The 25,658-nt window shown below is 45.9% G+C and overlaps 3 protein-coding genes across 3 annotated transcripts; 2 read left to right on the top strand and 1 right to left on the bottom strand.

The window, feature by feature from the left end:
- Positions 1-869: 869 nt before the first annotated feature.
- Positions 870-4,466, top strand: LOC306742455 (TLC domain-containing protein 3A-like). The gene is made up of 5 exons (XM_079224843.1): positions 870-1,405; positions 1,847-1,933; positions 2,035-2,254; positions 2,332-2,427; positions 3,752-4,466. Exons 1-5 carry the CDS (start codon positions 1,284-1,286, stop codon positions 4,046-4,048), a joined length of 822 nt encoding a protein of 273 aa, XP_079080969.1. The 5' UTR covers positions 870-1,283; the 3' UTR covers positions 4,049-4,466.
- Positions 4,467-5,147: 681 nt separating this feature from the next.
- gemin4 (gem (nuclear organelle) associated protein 4) lies at positions 5,148-11,283 on the bottom strand (the record flags this gene model as incomplete). The annotated part of the gene is given in 8 exon segments (XM_079224931.1): positions 5,148-5,403; positions 6,256-6,939; positions 7,914-8,184; positions 8,266-8,422; positions 8,594-8,825; positions 8,827-8,850; positions 8,853-10,624; positions 11,262-11,283. Coding segments are annotated over 8 exon segments (3,384 nt in total). The 3' UTR covers positions 5,148-5,181.
- Positions 11,284-12,162: 879 nt separating this feature from the next.
- LOC306742447 (tapasin-like) lies at positions 12,163-18,402 on the top strand. The gene is made up of 8 exons (XM_079224834.1): positions 12,163-12,246; positions 13,588-13,764; positions 14,169-14,444; positions 15,095-15,424; positions 16,398-16,745; positions 16,839-16,931; positions 17,196-17,218; positions 17,340-18,402. The coding sequence occupies exons 1-8, from the start codon at positions 12,189-12,191 to the stop codon at positions 17,352-17,354; spliced, it is 1,320 nt and encodes a 439-aa protein (XP_079080960.1). The 5' UTR covers positions 12,163-12,188; the 3' UTR covers positions 17,355-18,402.
- Positions 18,403-25,658: the final 7,256 nt, after the last annotated feature.

Here is a 25,658-nt window from a genome sequence, read left to right as displayed (position 1 = left end):
CTACAACTATATACTAGTATTATTTTTTGTACATAATAATGAAATATTAGTCTCTCAAAATCAGAAGGAAATCAATGAAGAGTGGCAGCAGCACTGAGGGGAAAACTAACACCACTTTGGTCCAAATATCTCAACATCATTGGTCAGACTGAATTTCTGTACGTTAGAATAAAGTTATTGATCCAACCTCAGTTTTATCTTCATGCATGCAAACAAGCAAAAGGTTACTTAAGGTCAAGCATTGATTTTATGTTGGTTTTAAATGTATCTCTTCCCACCAATTACAGCCCACTCTTCAGGATTCACTCCGACACAGGATGAGGGGCACATGAGGTTGTATACATCACTCTGGGTTAAACAAGCTGTTAAAAAACACATATATTTGTCTGTCAACCTCGTACGGAAATAAATCAATAAAGAGTGGCAGCAGCGCTGGAATGAAGAGTAATATATTTACATTGCATTTTAGATAAGATAAGATAATCCTTTATTAGTCCTGCAGCAGGACAGTGCAAAGTGCAAGCAAGAGATATGGCAAAGAAACAAGATCAAAACAAGTATTATAAATATGCAAACAAGCAATGAAAAACTAATAAAAAAAACAGTAAAGAATCCACAATAACTGAAATATTATATGTGTATTTATATTGCACATGTTTTAAGTGTATTGTATTGTGAGAAATAGGGGAGGAAATAGATCAAATGGAAGTGACATCTGGAGAATGCCAGCTGCCATTATTAAAAACCCAAAAAGCCTGTTTCTCTGCCTGGTCATATGCACGGGGTTAGGGCCTGTGGGGTACTGCACATGCGCAGTGTGACTGAGCTGGGCCGTTAGAGGGGGACGGAAGACGGCGCTAAAAATGAAAAGCAATGGCGTCCGCTCACGAGTGCTGCGACCTGACACAACCGACGCGTTTCACTCGGGATGACGTATTCAGAATACAAGCATGTATTTGTGGTTTTAGTAAAAAAATAAAATAAAATAAAAAAAAGCGCCTCATAGTGAGCCTTTTCGGCAAGGAGCAGACCAGAGTGTACTGCGCATGCGCTGTACTCCAACAACAACAACTCCTCTTTAAATTGTCAGGTGTAACTGCGAAGTTGTGTAACGGTCAAACGCTCGCGAGCCAAAGCCGTCACGCGGTGAGCTGTTCGCGGACTTCCGTTACTGCGGCCATTTAGCCCGTTATTGATCGTAACTCGATCGTCATGGCGGCTTAAAGCGGCCAAAAGGAAGACGAAGAACAAGAAGAAGAAGAAGAGGTCGCCTGAAGACGATAATGTTCACCGCCTTGGCTTGTGGCGCTGTGGTGTTTCCCGGGCTTTTCTTCGGCTTCAGGACGCTGCTGAGACGCTGGTTCACCCGCTGGAGTGAAGCCGATGTGGTTTGCGTCAGCGAAAGGTCAGCGGTTCACGTCAGCGAACCCCCTTTAAGAAATGTGTCACCGCCGCCTCTAATCTTGACTGAACCTCTGAAATAAAGTTATTCTTGTACTCAATTGTTCGGCCGTTTGTGTGCAGTAGGAGGAGGGAAGGGGGGGCGCGGGAGGACCGGAACCAGGACGGACCGGAACAGACCGTCTGAGCCATGTTTCTGTTAAATTAGGGGGTTTTCAAAGGGAGTCTGGTGCTCGATGCACTTCCACGGTCGTCCACAGGGGGCACCAGAACCAACACAATGAAAGTTCCCTGCAATAACTTTTAAGTAACTTTCATGTATAGTTATGAGCCAGACACCAGTTACATTTGCATGTATTTCAATTGGGTTTTGTGTAACTTTCAAATTGTTTATTTTTGTGCGTAACGGACTCTATATTGATCGTGTTTCTCTGTGTTTCTTCAGGCTGGTGTCCTCCATCCATGCGTGTTTGGCTACTGCAGCTGGAATCACAGTTGTTGTGACCACCTGCGGGGATGTCCTGACTGACAGGTCGGAGGGTCACGTTTCAATTCATACATGCATATTTTTGTTTTCACAGTAGATGCACGCTTAAAATCAGTGTCTAATAACGCCGTCGTCTCGCCGTGCAGTCACTGGCTGGCCAACGGGTTCGCCCTGTTCGGCGCCCCCTACATGGCCTACGACATCGGCGCCATGTATCTGAGCCACTACCACGTTCAGAAGGTCCGAGGTCGCTCCGAGTTGTACAGCTGCCACTCTCTCCAGACGGCGAAGGCCTTCCTCAGTAAGAACCGGATGATGGTCCTGCATCACCTGGCGCTGCTGTTCATCTTCCTGCCCATCACTCTGGTAGGTATGAGGGGAGCGGCTGTCGACCCGTCTTCATGGAACCGGGTTTTATTTATTTAATGTGTCTGCTTCTGCAGTTTTTCAGACAGGGACTGGGAGATTTCTTCATCGGCTGCCTCTTCATCATAGAGTTGAGCACTCCTTTCGTCTCCATAGGAAAGATTCTCATACAGGTGAACTACACACACGACCTCATATCGATACAGCCTTTCAGCGAGGGGATGAATCTCTACCATGAGGTTACGCAGCCTTCAGAGGCACCTGCATTACAAATATTACTGGAATAAAAACACTCAAGTATTATCATAATAATGTATCAAAAGTAAAGCACTAATTATGCAGAGGATCTATACATGTACATATATTAATATCAGTGGCGGCTGGTGATTTATTTTTTTGGGGGGGTGCAGTTGGGCGGTGCGGTTTAAATAGCACTCCACAATGAGAAGAAAAGAGGTTTTGAGTAGAATATTCTAAAAAACAAAGCTTTATTTCAAGAAAACACAGTACTCAACACTGTCCAATAACAACTATCAACAAAGTGTAACTTTGGGCATGAGAGGTTCAGAGCAGAATGGTTTAAGAAACATTGGGTTGGGTTTCAGAGGTTTACAGAATAAAAGAGGTGCATGAAAGAGGTTTAGAGCAGAATAGATTCAGAAAGAGAGACATCACATTTTACATTGGGTGTTTGACAGAGTAGGCCCCACTACTTGTAAAGACATTTAAACTGCAGTAAGGAGGCACTGGTGAGGTGGTCTTTGAAGGCAACGCGTTCCCTGGTGTGTCCAAGTATGGCGTCACCAACCTACAGATGAATATATAGAGAGAGACAGATAAGATGTGGGAAATATCTACTACAAACAGGCTTCATACTACAGACAAAAGCCAACAATCAGAGTTGACAAAAAACTATGTTTTGTGTGTCTTGATGGCCACACACACACACACACACACACACACACACACACACACACACTCACTAACACTGGCGTCTGCTGATGTTGACACTCACCTCTGCATCGATCCTTCAAGCTCATCTTCCTTCACAGCCCGGCGCTTCCTCGCTGCTCAGAGCCACTGCTTTGCGCCACACTTAGCATCCAGCTAACTAGCTCCGGTTAGCATATAGCCTTGAGGAGAAGCTCCCGCGGTCAGTGCTTTGCTGCTGAAGTTTTAAATCCGGACGTTCGGGTCCCAACTCTTTCAGCCTCTTCTTGTCAACACCTGACCGTCGGTTGAAAGGTGTTTCGTGTAGAGATACCACAGAGTTTTCAGTCGCCATGCTGACATAATCAAAGCCTCTGCTAGTGTTGCTCGTAGCTACGTGGGAGCTGTATGGGCTGTGAGGGAATGATACAGGTCTCTGATTCGACAAATAGTCCGTGTGTGTGAGAATTAAAGCTTCAGTTTTAAAACAAGCGGTTGAGTTATTGTTGCATTACTGATGTTATTGTTGCATTAATGTTGTTGTTGTTGCTCCTCCCTTCCTCCCAGCTGGGCCTGGACGACACCTGGCTGCACAGAGTCAACGGCGTCGCCGTCCTCTTGAGCTTCTTCACGTGTCGGATCTTGGTCTTCCCCTTCATGTACTGGATGTACGGCCGGCGGTTCGGCATCCCCCTTCACCAAGTGTTCCTCAGCCTGCCGCTGCAATGCAACGTGGGTAACCTGGTCATCCTGGCCCCGCAGGTGTACTGGTTCACCCTGCTGCTGAGGAAAGCCCGCAGACTCTACCTGCGGCAGAAGAGAGGGACGAGGGGCGGAGACGGAGAGCGGCCCAAGACGGACTGACGGGTCGTCGACCAGCTGGTCCAGAAGACTGAAGACGGCTGTGTGGAAAACAATCCAAGTTTTTAACAATGAGTCATATTCTGGGGAGAAAATCTGTTAGAGGATAAAGTTGACGTTTTATCGTTTAGAAAATGTTAATATTTTTGAGTGAAAAAGTAGTAGTTTCAGATTAAAACTTGTAATATTTTTTTAAAAGTCTAGTTTTATGTAATTCTACTAAGAAATGTTATACTATATATATTTTTTTTCTTCTTGAAAGTAAGAACTTTATTCTCAAATCATTCCAATGCCGTTGTCCTTAAATATTCTATATACATTCTTGTCATCAACAGTTCAATGTTCCATTTAACAAACAGTGAAAAAAAGACTTGTGATTGTGGTAATTCCCACAATGGAGTATTTTTTATATAAATGAAATACAGAGAAACGTTTGTTGTGGTTTTGTTTGCCTTGTGACAACTTGTGTTTACTTATGTCGTCATACAGAGGCATCAGTGTTACGTTTAGTTTCACTTCCAGTTAAAAAAACCTTGTAGCTTTAAATGAATCCTGTTGAAGTTCAGAGCATAAATGAGCATTACTGAGACAGAAGAGGTATTTGCTGTGACATCGGCTTTTTATTCACTCCGTAGTAAAGTCTTAAGTGCAGTGTTTGACATTAACAGAAATTATATCCTCGTTTTATCAGCAAACGTGATAAAAAAGGCGCATTTGACTAATTATTTAGTGGAAAACAGAAGAATAATCATTGTGTTCATTACACTTTCCACAAAGACTGGATTTCCTTCTACTCCATACACACATTTTATATATATAATATATATTTATACATATTTATTTATAGATATATATAATATATACATAAATATATATTATATATTTATAAATTAATATTTATACACATATATATTATTTATAAATATATATTTATATATACACACACACACACACACATAATTTTATATATATATATATATATATATATATATATATATTTATATATATATATATATATATATTTATATATATATATAAATATATAATATATATTTTTTATATATATATACACACATATATATAAAATGTGTGTACGGAGTAGAACAAAATATATGCATACAAAATAAGTTCCCGCTTCAAGCGGCCGACGACACGAGCTGAGCGATCTTCTGCCGCAGGACGGCCTTCATGTCGGCGCTCTGCAGGTTGTCGGTGATGGTGGAGAAGAAGTGCCGCGTGTTGTCGCTCTCCAGCGGGCTGCTGCTGTCGGGGAAGGCGGCCATGACGGCCTCGTAGTGGCTGAGGATCTCCAGGCTGGACAGGAACAGCGGCTCAGACTGGCCTCCTGGCATCATCACCTGGGAGGAGAGGACACCTTAGAGGAGGCGGGGCTTCAACAGGTCAGCTTGTCTTTCCAGCCAATCGGAATCTAGACTTCTGAGCACTCATTGGTTTGTGTAGTATTATTGTTATGAAGCCTTAAATCTGAGGTGTTTGCAACCAGTGAACAGGAAGTGACCATATATGGACTGAGGAGGAGTGACGTGACTGTCAATCACCTTGTAGCCCTAAAGCGTCCCCTGCTTTATGGTCTGTTTGACTCTAAATGACCATAATTTACTAAATGAACATCATGCTGTATTGAAGAAGACTTGAAACTAGAGATTGAGACATAAACTCATGTTTACAATGTTTACTGAGGGAATACATCAAGAGAAGTAGAGTCATTTACATAGACTTCTATACAACCAGAGGAGTCACCCCCTGGTGGTCAGGGGAGAGAATGCAGCTTTAACACATGAAGCATATACTACTTCTATACAACCGGAGGAGTTGCCCCCTGGTGGTCAGGAGAGAGAATGCAGCTTTAACACATGAAGCATAGACTTCTATACAACCGGAGGAGTCGCCTCCTGGTGGTCAGGAGAGAGAATGCAGCTTTAACACATGAAGCATATACTTCTATACAACCGGAGGAGTCGCCCCCTGGTGGTCAGGAGAGAGAATGCAGCTTTAACACATGAAGCATATACTACTTCTATACAACCGGAGGAGTTGCCCCCTGGTGGTCAGGAGAGAGAATGCAGCTTTAACACATGAAGCATATACTTCTATACAACCGGAGGAGTCGCCCCCTGGTGGTCAGGAGAGAGAATGCAGCTTTAACACACTCGTTTGCTTCTAGTTGCCCTGGTGTAAGTAAATCTTACCTGGATGTGCTGAACATGGCAGAAGAGCTGGCTTAGTACAAACAGGACCTCCTGGCAGGGAACCGCCGTCTCCTCCTCCTCCATGCCGGACTCCTTCGTGCCTCCCGCTTGTTGAACGTCTTTGGACATTTTCGGCGCCGCGACCGAAGGATCGGCGTCGCCCGACGTTTCCGGACACACCGAAGGCGCGGCGGACGCGGGAAGCGGCAGCTTGCCTCGCACCGAGCTCATCATCTCCCTCACCGCCTGGGCGTACAGCCGGCCGACGTGGGCCCAGCCGTCCGGCGGCAGCCAGTGGGAGCAGCTGGAGCCGCAGAGCAGCTGCAGGACCCGCAGCAGGAGCACCGACAGACGCAGGTCCCGCGAAAACCCCCTCAGGTCCAGCAGGGGCAGGTAGTCCACGTACTCCAGAGAGAAGGGAACGTAGAGGCGGCCCGAGCCGATCAGCTCCCTCAGGGCTCCCAGCAGCCGGGTCCACTGGGAGGCGGAGCAGCCGGGCAGCGTCTGGGTCAGCGCCACCAGCAGGCCCTTGCTGAACATGCCGACGTGGTCGGGCCGGCGCCGGTCCAGGGAGAGCCGGGACAGCATGGTGGACCGCAGGGAGTCGGAGGCGGCGCAGCACTCCATCCAGGCCAACAGACCGGTTCCCTGGCCGTACGGAGGCAGGTCTGAGCCCAGCCAGTCCTGCGAGGAGAGGGACCAGAGGACAGAGGGGCTTCAGTGTGGTGGGGTTCTGGTCCCCTTTTATTACCCATTTACGGCAGCTGTACGCACCTTTTCTCAAGACATTTGATAATATAATAAATCCTTCCTTCTAGGGCTGGGCGGTATTTTTTAAAATTCTGGCGGTTTCACGGTTTATCAAGGTATACGTTTGTATGTTGGTACATAGAGGGTGTTAGGAAGCTAAACATGGAGGGACTTAGGACCCAGGGGGATGTAGGTGAAGAAGAAACAGACCCTTCCAGTCTGTCTCTTCCCGTTTCTTCTTGTTGGGATAGTGGGCGAGCTTTACCCAGCATGCAGTTCGGCGGTGTAATTTTATAAATGTACAATTATTAGTGTTACGAATTGTTTATGTGTCACAAACTGTTGTGTCGTGGTGGTTTTACCCTGTTAAAGAGCGCTAGTTGTGGGTTATTAATTGTTGTTATAAAAGTTATAACCATAACACGCACATTTTGTACATTTTGCTGCCTGCCGAAGAGCGACAACACGTTACGGCTATGCACCACCGGTATGACGGAATATGAAAAATGCATACCGTATGGAAATTTGAAGCCACAGCCCTACCTCCTTCATCTGTGTCTCACTGCTGCTACCATCATTATTATTAGTCACATTTCTACGACTACAGAAAGCTAAACAAAGTCAAAATGTCACTTCACTGCTCCATTTGTCATCTTCAGTTTGACCTTTTTAAAACCGGAAAAGGGTGAAGCAAGTAAAATAAACCCGAAGACAGACGGTAAAGCTCCGGGAAGTCCTGCACTCAAATTACTAACTCCTCCTACATATATTTATGGAAGACTGATATTTACGGGGAAAACATAAAAGACGTCTGCCGGCTGTCGGTGGTTGTTTCTCGTCACTTTTTTTAAATCTCTATCTTAGGATCAATGTGTCGTTGCGCCTCAAAGGGCCGGACGAGGTCCTACCTGCTCGGGGAGGTCGCACACCGTCAGCAGAGACGAGGGAACCTCGTTCTTGAAGTGTTCGCCCCAAACGGCCTTCAGGTGGAACCGAACGGTCCAGTCCAGCTCCGCCGTCTTGTCGTAGAGCCAGAACAGAGCTCTGGACCAGCGGCTGGGCGCCGCCGCCACCTGGGCGCCGACCACCCGCCCCACCGCGGTCAGCACCGACACCAGCAGCTCCTTGGCGTCCATGGACCAGCGGGGGGCGCCGTCCTCCGGCTGCTGCTCCCAACACCTGGCGGAGATTTAGACGGATGAGGGTTGAACTCAAAACAAACAGACGGCATGAGCGTCTGGGTCCACGCGGCGTACGCACCTGAGGGTCTGGTCGTGCAGCTGAGCCAGAACGTAGAGCAGCGGGAAGGGAGAGCAGCCCAACACCCAGTGAGGCCGAGAGGACGCGTCCTGGACGTCCACCGACAGAGCGGTCTGGAGGAGCTGAAGACTCAGCTCCACGTCGACGGAGCGGCGACCTGGAAGGACAACAAAGAGGAACGTTGGAGCAGCAAATATAAATATAGAATAATAATAAATGTGTTTTGTAGATCTCTTCACTGAAACAGTAAAATAAATTAAACAAAGCGACTAGATGACATTACAACAGTTTAAAACGGTTCGTGACATTGGAGCTTGAGGACACTGACCCCTAGTGGAGAGGTTGGGCAGGACGAAGACGTTCACGACCTCCTGAGGAGTCAGGAAGCTCCGCCTCCTCTCTTCTTCTCCCTCCACCGCCGTGACCGGCGTCATCAGGAGGCCCAGATACTCGCGGAGCTGCTCCTTGTCGTTGGCCGACAGCGATTTGGTCCCGATCGCCTCCAGCAGACACTGGCAGAGCAGAGCGTCCTTCTCTTCCTCCTCCATCTTCTCCTCTTCCTCCTCCTCCTCCTCCTCCTCCTCCTCCTCCTCCTCTTCCTCCTCCTCCTCTCTTCGCCCGCCGTGTCCTCGCAGTCCGGGCAGCTGCTGCAGGATTTTCGCCATGAGGGAGAAGGCGCCTTTGTTGAAAACAGCCGACTGACAGCAAGACCTCAGCGTGGCCTCCGGGTTCTGAAACGCGACCCGGGCGACTAAAGCGACGGCGGTGTTCAGGTTCCCCTGCGTGCTCGCCGCCGCCCCCTGGATGATGCAGTTGAAGGCCATGTTCAGCTCCCGGTCGAACGCCTCGGTCACGGCGGCGGGAACGGCGGCGCCCCCGAAGAACCCCCTGCTGGACAGCCTCAAGACGGCCGCCAGCGCCGCGTTCTTGTCCGCCAAGGAAAGCGCGGAGAAGATGTCCGTGACCACCTTCATCAGCTTCCGGCACCGGCCCACGTCGGCGCCCTCGCCGCCGAGTTCGCCCACGAGTGCGGAGGTCAGCTCCACGAGGGCGTCGAGCTGCTGGAAGGCGGCCCGGTTCTGCTCCAGGCAGTCCGTCCAGAGGGCGCCGCCGTCGCGCGCCGCCCAGCTCCTCTCGCCGGCGAACAGCAGCGCAAAGTGCCGGTAGTCCTCCAGGCGGTGAGCGATGACGGCGGCGGCGACCCTCATGTTCGCCTCGGGGTCGCTCTCCGTCGCCGGGAAGGCCAGCGACTCCAGCAGAGCCTTCAGCGCCTCGGTTTGAGTCGCGGCGTCTGGCGCGTCCGCTTTCCGCAGCGCGGCCAGGACCCTCTGGACGCTTTGCTCCAGCTTGAACGCCGAGCAGCTCGGTTTCGAGCCGCCGCAGACGTCCAGGAAGCCGCCGTTCCGCCAAACCAGAGCCAAATCCGTGACGATCTTCGCCGCGTCGGCGAGCTTCGCCGCGCCGGGTTGAAACCGCGCCGGCGTGCGAGACGCCCGCATGTCTCTCTGAGCCTCCCGGAGGAGCTCAGCGCTCAGCTTCTCTCCGCTCTCCTCTCGGATGCCGACGGCTTTAGACAGGATGCGCAGCTTCTCTTCGGTGGGAAGTTCGGCCGCTCCGTCTGTCAGGAACGCCGTGTAGAGAGCGTCGAGGGACACGGAGAGCGCCTGGAGGCAGAGCTCCGCTGTAGAGATGTGATCCTTCAGGTCTCTGAGCGCGTGTAGGAGAACGTGAAGGACGTCGGCGGTCGGCGGTGACGCCGGTAGATCCGACGCCTCCAGCTTCAGCCTCTTGGCGCCCTGAGGGGACGGACCGGGAGGCTCGGCCGCGAGGCGGGCGAACTGCCTGGCGAACGTCGCCTCCGTGCCGTCCTCTCCTCCGGCGTCCCGCTCGTCTCCGCCCTTCCACAGCTCCCACCACACCTCCAGGAAGAGCCGGACGTCGTCCTCCCCGACGGGGCCGCTACTCACGTGACGCACCAACCTCTCCAGCTCGGCGCAGACGTGAGATGGAGGAAGAGACGAGAGGAGACGGGCGAATATCCGAGCGGACGCCGTCGACTTCACCAGCTCCAGCAGGACGACCCGGTTGAGTTCGGGGAGGCCGTTCTGGAAGGGGAAGAACGGGTTCTCCCTCCAGGCCGCCTCCTCGTCCTCGCCGGTCTCCCCGCGCAGCGCCTTCAGCCACACGGCACAGACCAGTTTCTTCATCAAGGTGGCGTCTTCCCGTCCGCAGACTTCTCCGACGGCCTCCAGGACCGGACGTCCCACCCGGCTCCAGTCCGCCTTCTGCAGGGAGGACAGGGAGGAGGGGAGACACAGCTGATCGGCCCGGAGGAACGCACCCTGGAGGACCGCCGAGTCTGAAGGCAGAAGAGAGATCAATAATCGTTCATTCATTCATGCACAACTTCTTTGTGGGTCCTACAGGCGAGAAGACACGGGCACAGCTTGTGTTTCAGCCTGGATTCATCTGCAGATTATTCTCTAAACGAAACTGTTTGTCTATAAAATGTAATTTTTTATTTTAAAGCCCACATTGCAGTCAACAAACACTCCAAAACTAAAAGATAATACAAATTAATTACCATCATAGTTAATCTGTGAATGACTTTTATCATAAACTCTGGTTTAATGTTGTTTTTCTACATCTCTTAACATATTTTAGTAGATTCATTCATACATTCATTCATAAAATGTAGTTGTTTTTAGTTTTCCTCTAAATCTTCTGTCAAAATAAATAAATAGAGCAATACTTTTTGTTAAAGCTCATACTTTTTGCTTTGTTTCCCACATTATAGCAAATGTTAAACAATCTTTTTGCAACAATAACACATGTTTAATTAAATATACGTCACATGTTCCATTATTGTTGGTTTTTTTTGTATTACTATTGAAAACAAAAGTTTAACTTCCTCAAGCTGAAGTAAGATCATAAACAAATCAAGCACAAGAATAATAGAAATAAAAAAATATCAATATAGAAAAAGTGAATATTACCTTTGTTCATCTTCAGCGTCATCGCTGCATCAGTAAACGTTCCCGCGCGCGTCGCTCAGAATAATGTATTCATCAACTAAACTACTAAACTAACCCGCAGTAACGTCTCAAACAGGTGGATTCTAACAACATCATTCGCTTTTCACACGTTTTCGAGTCAACAACTTCGTATGAAGCGCTTCCGCTGTTCTGCGTCAACGAGTCTCAGGAAACAAGAGGGACCCGCGGCGCCGTCACAGCGCCGCCGCGGGACGGAGGGCGTACTGCAGGGGGCGTTAAATAAAACCACAACAAAACCAACAAACCCGCCTGATAAATAACATTCACTCCAACATGAAAAGGCGCCGTGAATGTTTCTGGAGCCACAATAAAGAGGTGCTTTACCCTGAATGTACTTGTAACGTGGCACACACCGTGCGATCGCGTTTAGTTGCCATCTTGTTGCCTCATCATGCACATGCAGTGGTGACGTCACTTTGTGGTGGGCCAACGGAAACGTTTTTATATTTTTTATTTTTTATTGTGGTCTAAAAGTAAAGACGTGTATAGCTCGCCCCCTCCCGTCTCATTATTAAATCTGCACCAGTATATCACACAGCGGGTTACAAACAATGTATGTATGTATATATATATATATATATATATATATATATATATATATATATATATATATATATATATATATATATATATATATACACCTATACATTACTTATTCAACCATATTTACAGCACAAACACTTAATATTCAAATTTCACCATATTGTGTGCTGTGAGGGACATTTGATCTGCCTCACACGTGACAGGTGTCAGTGTCACAGAGTTTTTTTTTTCAGGAAATGAAAGTGAAAGTACAGGGAAAGTACTTCTTAAACCGGGAGCAGCTCGGTGTGCAGGCGCCGATCGACGAGGAGAGAACTTCTTCTAATGAACAATAACATGGGGCTACTCCTGAAGATACTGGCTCACCTCTGTCTGTGTGCAGGTACGTGCTGCTGTTGGCTGCATTGCTCCAGACTGGTTCATCACAGCGTGGAGGAAATAGACTCTACTGGTAGAGTCAGTAGTATTATAGTTAGTAGTAGTAGTAGTAGAGTCAGTAGTATTATAGTTAGTAGTAGTAGTGGTAGAGTCAGTAGTATTATAGTTAGTAGTATTATAGTTAGTAGTAGTAGTAGTAGAGTCAGTAGTGTTATAGTTAGTAGTATTATAGTTAGTAGTAGTAGTAGTAGAGTCAGTAGTATTATAGTTAGTAGTATTATAGTTAGTAGTAGTAGTAGTAGAGTCAGTAGTATTATAGTTAGTAGTAGTAGTAGTAGTAGTACTACTACTACTGCCTCTACTACTACTAACTATAATACTACTGACTCTACTACTAATTAGTAGTAGAGTCAGTAGTATTATAGTTAGTAGTAGTGAAGTCAGTAGTAGTAGAGTCAGTAGTATTATAGTTAGTAGTAGTAGTAGTAGAGTCAGTAGTATTATAGTTAGTAGTAGTAGTAGTAGTAGTACTACTACTACTGCCTCTACTACTACTAACTATAATACTACTGACTCTACTACTAATTAGTAGTAGAGTCAGTAGTATTATAGTTAGTAGTAGTGAAGTCAGTAGTAGTAGAGTCAGTAGTATTATAGTTAGTAGTGGTAGTAGTAGTAGTACTACTACTAACTATAATACTACTGACTCTACTACTATTTAGTAGTAGAGTCAGTAGTAGTAAAGTCAGTAGTAGTATAGTCAGTAGTAAAATTAGTAGCAGTATAGTCAGTAGTTGAGTCAGTACTAGTAGTCAGTAGTAGTGTCAGTAGTAAAGTCTGTAGTAGTATAGTCAGTAGTAAAATTAGTAGCAGTATAGTCAGTAGTTGAGTCAGTACTAGTAGTCAGTAGTAGTGTCAGTAGTAAAGTCTGTAGTAGTATAGTCAGTAGTAAAATTAGTAGCAGTATAGTCAGTAGTAAAATTAGTAGTAGTATAGTCAGTAGTAGTAAAGTCAGTAGTAGTAAAGTCAGTAGTAGTAGAGTCAGTAGTAAAGTCAGTAGTACAAATATTATAATATAATATACTATACTAGACTAATACATGACTGTACTGTACTATATGCAGGAATTTCCCAAAAATACAACTGGCACCCTCATGTGCTCTAATGGGGATCGCTAAATAAACAAAATACTACACTGTACTTTATTTAATACATTTGTATACTCTGCTATAGTAGCCTACAGTACCCCACACTGTACTGTACCACAGTAATACTTAGTAGTACTATACTGTACCACAGTAGTACTGTACTGTACTGATCTCACTGTACTGATTCTGTCTCTCAGGTGTGCACGGTGACCCCCGGGTGTCATGGCTGCCCTGCCAGTTCACTGACGAGCGCGTGTTCACGAACAAGGACGGTCACACCGAGACGCAGCACCTCCCCCGGGACGCCGCGCTGCAGTTCGGTGAGGCGGGCGACGCTGCGATGGACCCCCGCGCCGTCACTTTCCTGGTCACCGGTAAGTCCTGTAAGCCAATCGGCGTTGAGAAGCTCCGCCCGTCATCACTGCCGTCCTGCCGTTGCTGAATCAAAATGTCTGCCGTTGCTGAACCAAAATGGCTGCTGAAGTAGCGCTGCCGTCATTCAGACGCTGTTGTGGGACTATGGATAATATTATGAACCCAGACATGATGGAGTTTGATGTTCCGACGTATGTGGAATTTACACAGCAAGTATAAAGCAGAACTAGTGGTAATTTCCGTGGTGAATGGCGGAAACGGTAGCTGTTTTTATGGAGATAAGCCACAGAGATAAGCCACGCCCCCTTTTAGGCGCGAGTAACATCCGCGACGAGTTTCGTGTGAACGCAGCATTATTGTCGAGCGAGTAAACTGACGCGAGCATAACGCGTTTCATCTTCAGGGTCGAAGTTGGACCTGCGGCGGTTCGTGGAGGGAGTGGAGGCGGAGCTTCTGGAGTGCGAGGTGCGGCGGTACAGCACCGAGGGCCTCGCCGTCCACTGGCCGGTCCAGGGGGTGCAGGGCTACAACCGCTGGTTCAGCTGCACCCTCAAACACGCCAATGGCCTGTTCACGGTCACGGGCTTCCTCAGACAACTGTCGGACCAACAACCCCCGGGGCAGCAGGACTACCGCAGCTGGCCCGCCATCAGGGACGGAGAGACGCTCACCACATCAGGTACAACCACAGTATCCTCCTGGAAGTACTACTTCTAAAATACTACATTTTACAAGATTACATTCAAGCACATCGCGGTAACGTTATAATTCACCTTCGCTCATTTCTAGTACTCATTTTCACTGAACAGAGCTTGAACGCATCATAGCATGACTAAATAGAACCTCTGCTCGTTAGCGGTGATGCTAACGCAACTAGCTCTGCTGCTGATTTAAAAAACATTGAAATGAGAGCGCTCATTTCTAGTACTCATTTTCACTGAACAGAGCTTGAACACTTCATAACGTGACTAAATAGAACCTCCGCTCGTTAGCTGTTAGCGATCATGCTAACGTGACTAGCTCTGCTGCTGATTTAAAACACATTGAAATGAGAGATTTAAAAAAAACGGAAAAAAGCAGAAAATGCGGATTTCCAGATTGCATATATTTACTGATTATCAGCCAATAACGATCGTCAGGAAAATTTGATTTCCCACGTTGATGGTAAGTAAGAAAAGTGATCTTGCATGAGGTCCATTGTCTTTACAATTTTGCCTCCAACTATATTCTTTTGAGGCTTGAGAATGAACTGATAATCATCACAGTGGTGATGCATTCTTTGTTTTCATTCCCATATCTCATGTTAACGCTCCGTCTCTGTGTCCACAGTTGCCTTGGTCCTTAAAACTCAAACTCCATCGGTGAAAGCCGCCCTGAGCTCCCAGCAAAAGCTCCACTGCCAGTTTGCCGTCGACCACAGAGGGCCCAACCTGACGGTGGAGTGGCACCGGCAGCATCGGGGAGAGAGAACCAAACTCTTCAGTCACAACCCCCGTACGGGCCGCGGCGAGGGAGCCGGCGTCAAGCTGAGGAGCCTCGAGGGCGGCGACGCCTCCTACGGCATCCCCTTCGCCAAGATGGCGAGCGAAGGGACGTACATTTGTTCCGTGTCGGTGCTTCCGCTGTTCGTCACTCTGGACATCAGTCTGACCATCGAAGGTAAAGAAGAGCCCGACCGCAACCAGAGGATAGCCGAGTAAAGCCAATATGGAAGTGTATTAAAGCTGCATTCTCTCTCCTGACCACCAGGGGGAGACTCCTCTGGTTGTATAGAAGTCTATGCTACATGTGTTAAAGCTGCATTCTCTCTACTGACCATTTGGAAGTGACTCCTCTGGTTGTATAGAAGTCTATGCTTCATGTGTTATAGCTGCATTCTCTCTACTGACCACCGGGGGGCGACTCCTCTGGTTGTATAGAAGTCTATGCTTCATGTGTTAAAGCTGCATTATTTCTCCTGTCCACCAGGGGGCGACTCCTCTGGTTGTATATGTATATGCTTCATGCGTTAAAGCTGCATTTTCTCTCCTGACCACTAGTAGGCGACTCCTCTGGTTGTATAGAAGTATATGCTTCATGTGTTATAGCTGCATTCTCTCTACTGACCACCGGGGGGCGACTCCTCTGGTTGTATAGAAGTCTATGCTTCATGTGTTAAAGCTGCATTATTTCTACTGTCCACCAGGGGGCGACTCCTCTGGTTGTACAGAAGTATATGCTTCATGTGTTATAGCTGCATTCTCTCTACTGACCACCAGGGGGTGACTCCTCTGGTTGTATAGAGGTCTATGCTACATGTGTTAAAGCTGCATTCTCTCTACTGACCACTAGGAGGCGACTCCTCTGGTTGTATAGAAGTATATGCTTCATGTGTTATAGCTGCATTCTCTCTGCTGACCACCAGGGGGCGACTACTGTGGTTGTATAGAAGTATATGATTCATGTGTTATAGCTGTATTCTCTCTGCTGACCACCAGGGGGCGACTCCTCTGGTTGTATAGAAGTCTATGCTTCATGTGTTATAGCTGCATTCTCTCTGCTGACCACCAGGGGGCGACTCCTCTGGTTGTATAGAAGTTCCAGATTGAGTCAAAACTTCATCTAATTTTACCCGCCCCCCTCTTCTCCTCAGAGCCTCCCCGCGTCTCCCTGAACGTCGGACCCTCCCTCTCGCTGCAGGAGGGCGACGAGCAGAGGGTTTCCTGCGACGCGGTGGGCTACTACCCTCTGGACGTGAAGATGCTCTGGCACGTTCAGGACCCGGCGACGGCGGGCCGGAGGGTGGGCGCTGCGCTCCCGACGGAGCTCCAGAACGTCCTGCTGTCCAGCCACAGGGACAACCAGGACAAGACCTACTCGCTGACGGCCTTCTTCTACCTGCAGGCGTCTCTGAGGGACTCAGGAAAGCAGTTCACCTGCAGCGTCTCCCACCCGGCCCTGAGGGTGCCCATCAAGAAGAGCTTCATCCTGACGGTCGAGGGTGAGCGCAGTTACCGCCGGCTGCCACAGGGCGGCAGCAGAGGAAGGCTTTCCTCCTCCTGACGGCCATGTTTGTTTTGTTTCCTCCTCTCAGAGCCGAGCAGCTGGATGCTGAACCTCGGCCTCGGCTTCGTGGTCGTGGCGCTGCTGCTCGTCCTGGTCGTGCTGCTGAGATACCTGAACTCAGGTGAGTGTGCAAGGATTCATTCTGAGCTTAGAAACTTTAAATTAGGAAGAGATGGAACTTTATTAATACGGAAGGAAATTGCAGAAGAATATGAAACATTTATGAACAATAGAATGCAAAGTATTAAGTGTAAAAGAAGAAATACGGACACCTCCAGTGCAGAAAAGTAATTCATTAAACACGTTAATATAGAATGAGTCGTCAAGTGTTGATGCTTGAAAATAATTATTGAATATTATTAATTATCGTTTATTTTCTCCACAGCAAGAAATAGAAGTAGAAATCAGGTGAGATGAAAACAAAAACTAATTTAACAGGATTTAACCGACGTCATCAATGCAAACCTATATTTAATCTCTGTGATGATCTGTGTGTGTGTGTGTGTGTGTGTGTGTGTGTCCTGGACAGAAGAAGCCCTACTGAGCAGCTTCAGGAACACAAACACCGGAGGAGGTCTGACTGTCTTCATTTTAGTTTTGGGGGGTTTCTATGAAACTGAGTGTAGGTGCGTTTGTTGTTGTTGTTGTTGTTGTTGTTGTTTTGGTTGTTGTTGCTTTGATTTAGCTCATGCTGAAAAACCAACAACTTGATGTAAAATATTCTGGGTAAATCACTAAACACCAGGGGTGGGGGGAAAAATCGTCACAGCATAGTATCACCATATTTTTCGTGCTGATGTTGATACACAGAAGCCAAGTATCGATATTTTATTTTACAATTATAAACGTTTTGGTCCTAGAAAAAAAAAAAAAAAATCAATTGCTTTTTCAGTCCACTAGATGGTGCTGTGTGGTTTTGTGGTGAGGTCAGCAGAGGAAGTTAAACCTGATGAGAACCACAGATGAAACCAGAAGAACAAACTAAGAAATGAAATAAATAATGTTGTAAAATAAAATTAAAATGATGTAAAGCTGTAAAGAAAAATCTTTTTAAAAAGCTGTAAAAATGTATTTTAAGAAGTAATTTGAAAGAGAAGTTTACAAAAGTGTTGATGATTTAAATATAAACCTCAATACTTTAAATATGGATTCTTAAAGTCAGTGAAGGGCGAGGAGCAGAATATTCATTACTTTTGGCTCATTACAGCTGATATTTACAGCCCAGTTTAAGTCTTTTTTTGTCATGTTATACTTGGATTTTTTTTTTTAACAATCAGAAGTTACAAAACGTTGAGAACTTGTGGTTTAAAAAACTTAAATGGGACGTTTTTGTAAAAAAAAGTGAAGCAGAAGGAATTTTAATCGAAGCCAAACTTAAAGATGTAATCAGGTGCGTTCATTACAGCTGACACAGTCATAACACATGTTTTTAATTTTTTCCCACTTTTTTTATTGTCATGTTTATTTCCCTCCTTTATTTGGGTGATTAAAATGTTTTAAGGAGCACCTGTACAGAGGAGCTCAGTTCTAGTGGCACAATGTGTCTCCGCCTCAGGCGACTGTAAAAGGAACGTGGTCTGAAATAAAAAAATGAGAAAGGAAATGTATTCAACCCATTTTGTTGACGTGTGTTCATACCAAACGCAAGGCTGATTTCTTGAAGCATGGACTTCTATACAACCAGAGGAGTCGCCCCCTGATGGTCAGGAGAGAGAATGCAGCTTTAACACATGAAGCATATACTTCTATACAACCAGAGGAGTCACCCCCTGGTGGTCAGTAGAGAGAATGCATCTTTAACACATGACGCATATACTTCTATACAACCATAGGAGTCGCCCCCTGGTGCTCAGTAGAGAGAATGAAGCTTTAACACATGAAGTATAGACTTCTATACAACCAGAGGAGTCACCCCCTGGTGGTCAGGAGAGATAATGCAGAATCTGAGGTTGCCGATAGTTTAGATGAGGTAAACTTCTCCTCTTCTATTGGCTTTTAAGGGAAAATATTTGTGAGTTGCAAAAAACACTGTTAGAGTTATGAGAAGCCCAAATCCGCTTCTTTATAACCTCAACGAAAAACGTAATCTTACTTGAACTCTTTGGTTGAAAAACACACATTATTTTCTCCCAGAAGAACTTTCTTGCTCCTAAATTGTCTCTTTAGAAGCAGTGTCATTCTTGGAATGTTTAAAAATCACAGGCCAAAACGATCAAATGTCGCTTTCCCTTTAAAGCCACACTCAACTCTGCACGCTCTCAAGTAAAACAAAAAAATCAAAGCTTCTTGTAAAAACCTCTCTGCTTTTCGTATTACGTGCCGTCTCCGCTCTCTCTCATTAGAAACACACACAGTAAAACATGCCGAACCTCACGGCTCGTATATGTCAGCCGGCGGCCTTGAAGTGGACCGATGAAGAGGAGCTTGAAGACTCACCTAAACTGGTCAGTCAGGTCTGAGTCCACTTAGAGGGATAAACAGGGCTTTAGTGAGACTGAGACCAGATGTACGTATGTGTGTATATGTGTGTGCATGTGCCCTAAGGGGTGAGTGTGTGTGTGGCCCGGGTTTGATCACAAATGTTCAGAGAAGATCAGAAGAAAAAAGCAGATTTGAACACCGCCACTAAACAGAGAAAATAACGAAAAATAACGGCCTCAAAAACACACTGCCGATCGAGTCTTCTTTGGCCCCGATGCGGATGTGTCTTAAAACATTCTCTCTCCTGACCACCAGGGGGCGACTCCTCTGGTTGTATAGAACTCTATGCTTCATGTGTTAAAGCAGCATTCTCTCTCCTGACCACCAGGGGGTGACTCCTCTGGTTGTATAGAAGTCTATATAAATGACTCTACTTCTCTTGATGTATTCCCTCAGTAAACATTGTAAACATGAGTTTATGTCTCAATCTCTAGTTTCAAGTCTTCTTCAATACAGCATGATGTTCATTTAGTAAATGATGATAATTTAGAGTCAAACAGACCATAAAGCAGGGGACGCTTTAGGGGCGGGGCTACAAGGTGATTGACAGGTGGACAGCAGAGACGTATACGCCGTCTCTACGTCGCTCCTCCTCCTCCAACAAGCATAAAGGACGCAGCTCAAGCATTAAATCTCAGCCTCTACAATGAGCTAAAAGCTACTGACAACATCCAGCTTGATTTCGCTGCAGATACAGTGAAGCACACGCATCAGAGCGTGTGCTTCACTGTATCTGCAGCGAAATCAAGCGACCTCGAGCCCCGACTTGTCTCTCAGGAACAAGCTTATCGTCTCAAAGGATCCGTGACTGGATGATGTCACTGTAATCACACGGGTGAAACGTTTGTGTTACAAACTGTCATCCGTTTCTCAGGAATAATCTTGTTTTGTTGTTTCCCCCCTGAACCGGAAGCCGCGTGATAGGTTCTGTTTCTTTGTTCGAGAGGGACGTTTTCCCAGCAGAGGTTGGGACTGGTTTGGACCTGTTTCATAGTTATAAACCAGGACCCAACCAGTCCCACAGAGGCCTTCCACAGCTGATACAAATATAGATGCTTTTTTATTTTCCACTGAAGGAGCCAGAGCCTATTCTCATTACTTCTTTATTTGGTTTTCATGCCAAATATAGTATCCAGTATTCCCACAGTGCTATTGTCAGTGTGGGAAAACCTCTCAAACATCATGACGTTGCTTAATCTGTGTTGGGCAACACAGTCTAAACTCTAAACATGGTGGTTTATGGTTTATGAAGCTACCTAGAAGCTCAGGCCGAAGCCTGAGAAACGGACTTACTGGTGGATTCACTGATGACGCCTTTCGCACAGAGGGTTACGGCATCTGGTGAGTGAAATGCTGGTTGTTGTGTATGTTTTTGCATCTGCAGTTGTATATAATCATGGTCCCGCTACCGTTGATGGTTGTCGGGGAGCTAGCTGCACCTAACGCTGACATTTTCCGTGTTTTTTTGTGTGTGCAGTGTTTTAGTGCAGCAGTTTTGTTGGATTGTTTTGTTATAACTAAATGTGACTGGATTTGGACAACTTGCACTGTCCGCTAATGACGCAGCATACCGTCATGCGCGTATGGTGCAGCTTTTATTACGATCGTGGCTCGTGAGTGTTTTAGTGCCGCAGTTTGGGATTGTTTTGTCATGATATAACTAAATGTGACTGGTTCTTGATGACGTGGACCAGGGGTGGGCTGGCCGTAGAGGATACTAGGGCTGGTGGGTCAGCCAGGATGCACGACATTGCCGAGGCGAGGTTGGAGGCATCCGACCGAGAAGCACTGCGTAATTTGTCCGCTGTCTCATAAAGCGCCTTTTTTTCTCGTCAAAGTGGTTAAAATAGCTCCGCAGGTCAGTCCACACCTCCCGTAATAGTGCAAAAAAACTGTCCGCCCCTGATGTGGACTATACGGCACTGAAGGCCTAGGTACAAAATGCACGGCCCGCCACTGTAATAAACTATATATATCCTGTTAATAGTGGATGACCTTATTACTGAAGTGGATTTCTTTGAGATGCGTGATTCAGTAGTTCCATATGCATTTGGCCCAACACAACTCCATAGCTAGAAGAAGAAGAAAAAACCTTCTGGAAGAATCAGATGATGAAGAGGAGCTCCTGTGGCTAAAATTAATATGTTTGTTGTTGTTTGTGTTGTAGTAACAGGACGTGAGCTACTAATCCCACTTCCCGGCTCTGATGTCCGATCAAACTTCTGAAAACCATCTCTTGGTGCCGCCCCCGAGCTTTTTTAATCCAGAATTATAAATCAGGCTAAGAACTAAACTTCATCTTCTTTTGAAAAATAGGCTCAAACTACACGCTGGAGGAGAAAAAGAATATTATTCAGTCTCGTCCTGCTGCGAACCGGTAACTTAAACTATGTTATTGTGTGTGTGTGTGTGTGTGTGTGTGTGTGTGTGTGTGTGTGTGTGTGTGTGTGTGTGTGTGTGTGTGTGAGACCAAACCGCCGGCCGCACACTTAAAGCTCCTGCTGCACCCATAATGAAGATGCATGTGGAGCTGATGGAAAGTGTGTCTTTCAGTTGGAGCTTTAATCTGCGCGTGGCTTCATCTCTCCTCGTCTCCCCCCCACCTCCCTTCACCTTCGCAGCTCGGCTCTTCGCTGACCTTTTGAATAATAAACATCTCTGATGGAGGTCGGACCGCCTGGCTCTGCTCTCCAGAGCTGTTGTGACAGATCTGCAATAACAGCCGACGGAGTTCCAACACAAAAGGTGTTTGGAAAAGCAAAAGCAGCTAATTCGCCGTCACAGACCTCGACTCACGTGGAAAAAAAGATGGTCAGAACTTTTTTTCTCGGAGGCGATGAGCTCATGCACGTAGTTCCTGGCCAGCAGCACTGGTGCACTCTGGGGGATTTGAAGCAAAGTTGCATAAGAGAGCAAGAGTGAAATATGATTTATGTGGCGTGCTGCGAAACCCGACATTTAAGTCGGATCGTAAAAACGACGATGTCATCGCATTGCTATGCGGCGAGCGCGCCGGAGGAAGTAGCGGCATCAATTCAGGGGGGGGGTTAGTTTTTTGGGAAACCCCAAATAAATATATATATTATATATATATATATATATAGAGAGAGAGAGAGAGAGATAGAGAGATATTGTGCATGTGTTTGTGTGGAGGTGTCATAAGCACAAAGCAACTCGTGTGTTGACGTTTGCTTCACATTAATGACTGAGAGTATTTTTAACTTGTATTTCTCTTGTTTGTGTTTACATGGAAACTGAAGTGGGCATAACTGAAATTGATAGTTGCCCCTCTGAGACCAGAGTGTGTGTGTGCCTTGTTTCTCATACACACATATATATATATATATATATATATATATATATATATATATATATATATATATATATATATATATATATATAAGTCCTGCATCTCTATGGAAAAGGCACCAAGAGAGAACTAGAACACGTCTTTAGTGCAGAATGACACAGTTATTATGACATAAATCATAAAAAAGGAAAAAACGCAAGTTACATTTCTTTTACAAAAAATGTGTTAAGTGTCCACAGGTGTTACCAATAATGTACAAAATAATAGAGTATTCCACCTGCCGATATATATGGAATATTCACATGTTTACAGCCTGAAGTTCAGTCAAAGTTTCAACATTTTCTGTCACGTGACTGTTGGTCTCAGATGAGTCGATCATGGCTCCTTAGTTGCGCCGACAAGCTCAGAATTTAATGTTTCTCACAGAATCTGGTGAAAGGTAACAGTTTATTTGGGGTGAGATTTTGAAATGAGACTGTTTTGGATGAAATATCCCAATTTCAAGCTTTGTTTTTGGGTACTTTTTTCTGACGGAGGCATTCAAGAACCGCCGGAAAGATGAAAATCTGCAGATTTAAAATGGGATTCAGAGGGTTGAAAAAACAATAGACTTTTAAAAGTTGCAAAATGGTGGCTTTCAGGTTTGAATTGCTCTTAACTACCTTCACACACACACACACACACACACACACACACACACACACACACACACACACACACACACACACACACACAGAGTGTAATCCCTCTCGGGGTTTCCATCCATGGCTACGGCGCTCTGCTTTGTAAAGAGTCGTGTTTGTTGACGGCAACACAGAAGCCGGTCGGTGGTCCCGGTGGTCACGTGACCTCCGGGACGCCAGCTGGCCGTCAGCGTGGCCTCTCTCACTCCGAGGACACGTTCAGATATATTTAATGTCGATGTGGAAACGAATAACATTTGAATGAGTGTGTGTGTGTGTTCCTCAGCGCAAAAATACATCGACCCCAACGAATGTTCTGTTATCGTCTTTCAATCCCTCTTGTTTCTGTTTAAAGTTACGATAAGGAACTTTTTAACTGCGTGTGAAACAGACTCGATGTAATAAGAGCTTTAACAGAAGGAGTATAGAAAACAATATATAAACAATGGAGTAATAAGTATTAAGGGTATAAGATGTGATACTGACTAAAAATACAAGTAAGAAGAATGTAGTAAAATGTAATAAAATAAGTGAACTAGAGTTAAAATCTGAATATATTCAAATATATATATATAAATATATAATACAAAATTAAATATAGTGTATAAGTAATACGAACACGGTTCCCCCATAGAAAGTAAAATAGTTTTCTAAAGGGACCCTGCTGCTCAGACACACTACCACATTCGTCCACAGGGGGCGCCAGAATCAACACAAAAAGAAGCTTCCTGATCGAGTCCCAGCTCAAGGAATTCCCCAAAGAAGTCTGTCTCCTCTCCAGCTGAAAAACCTCAACTCAATCTCTTCTAATCATCCACATAAAGACCTTCGTCTTCTTCTTCTTCCTCTTCTTCTTCATCACTTTATCTGAGGATTCTGTCCGTGAATAGTTGAGCTCTGACGTAAAGATTACCAAAGTATACATTTTCCAAGACCGGCGTAATCCCACATTTCTCTGAAGCAGCATCCCTCCCGCATGTCGTACACTATAATTTAAAAGCAGGCGTCCAAATACTACTTACACCCGTCGCTGACTTTATGAGGAGGTGGTGTTCATGTCGGATCCACCAAGGTTTTTTCTTTTTAAACCACACGGTAACTCCCGCTGACACCGGGATTAGGCCCGGCTCTGATTTAGTAACGAGGAGGCCAGATGCGTCTGCGTTTAGATGTCACCATGTCAGAGCCCCGAACAGAGCGACACGGGGAAAGGTCAGCGAGACGGGTTCCCAGACTGTTAAACAGCGAGGAGCCCGTCTCACACTCCCTCAGACGCACACTCACGACGCGGCGGAAAGACAACACAACTCCTGATTTATTGGCTCTCCAGGGCCGTGATAAAACTCATCCTGGATGACCTCATTTGTACGGATGGAACAGACAGATGCCGGCTGTGTGTGTGTGTGTGTGTGTGTGTGTGTGTGTGTGTGTGTGTGTGTGTGGTGTGGGTGTGTGTGTGTGTGTGGGAGTTTTCATGTGTTTTGGTTATTGAAAAAAAAGAAGACACAACCCATTGTCCTGTTTTTCTGTTTGTCTCGTCTCTGGTTCATTTAAAGTGGCTTCTCTTAGGGTTATGAAGTAAGTGTTGATTGCTCAATGCAGTGGTTGTAGGACGATGACACCATCGGCGGTTCGATTCCCTATAAACCTCGGCTTTCGCCATGCAGTCTCCTGTCTGGGGTAAACAAAAAAAACTGGAATGTATGACACAAAAGAGGTGCGTCACTTTGGTTTTCTATTGGTAGCAGTTACCAAAGAGAATCAACCAAAGATCTTCGGGGTCACAAAACGATCGACTGTTTAAAAGAAGTGGACGTAGTTTGTGGACAAATATTTTGAAGCCTTGAGTTCCGCGATTTTGCCGTCACCGTCTTGGATTGTGGCCGTATTCCATATTTGGAAAGCTGAGGTGTGATGTAGAGACCCCGTATACAGCCGTGTTAGTGGTAGAGAGACCTGTCAATCACTTTGTAGCCCCGCCCAAAAGCATTGCCTGATTTTAAATCTGCTAACGCTGCATTCTTTAGTGTCCACCAGGGGGTGACTCCTCTGGTTGTATAGAAGTATATGCTTCATGTGTTAAAGCTGCATTCTCTCTAGTGTCCACCAACAAGACTGTAAAGAAACACAGTAGAAGACATTAAAGAAACACAGTAGAAGACTGTCAAGAAACAGTAGAAGACAGTAAAGAAACACAATAGAAGACAGTAAAGAAACACAGTAGAAGACAGTAAAGAAACAAGACTGTAAAGAAACACAGTAGAAGACAGTAAAGAAACAAGACAGTAAAGAAACACAGTAGAAGACTGTCAAGAAACAGTAGAAGACAGTAAAGAAACACAGTAGAAGACATTAAAGAAACACAGTAGAAGAC

The sequence above is a fragment of the Taurulus bubalis genome (genome assembly GCF_910589615.1).
Source record: "Taurulus bubalis genome assembly, chromosome: 10".
NCBI lineage: Eukaryota > Metazoa > Chordata > Actinopteri > Perciformes > Cottidae > Taurulus > Taurulus bubalis.
The sequence above is the reverse complement of the archived record's forward strand: the minus strand, read 5'-3'. Positions and strand labels throughout refer to the sequence as shown.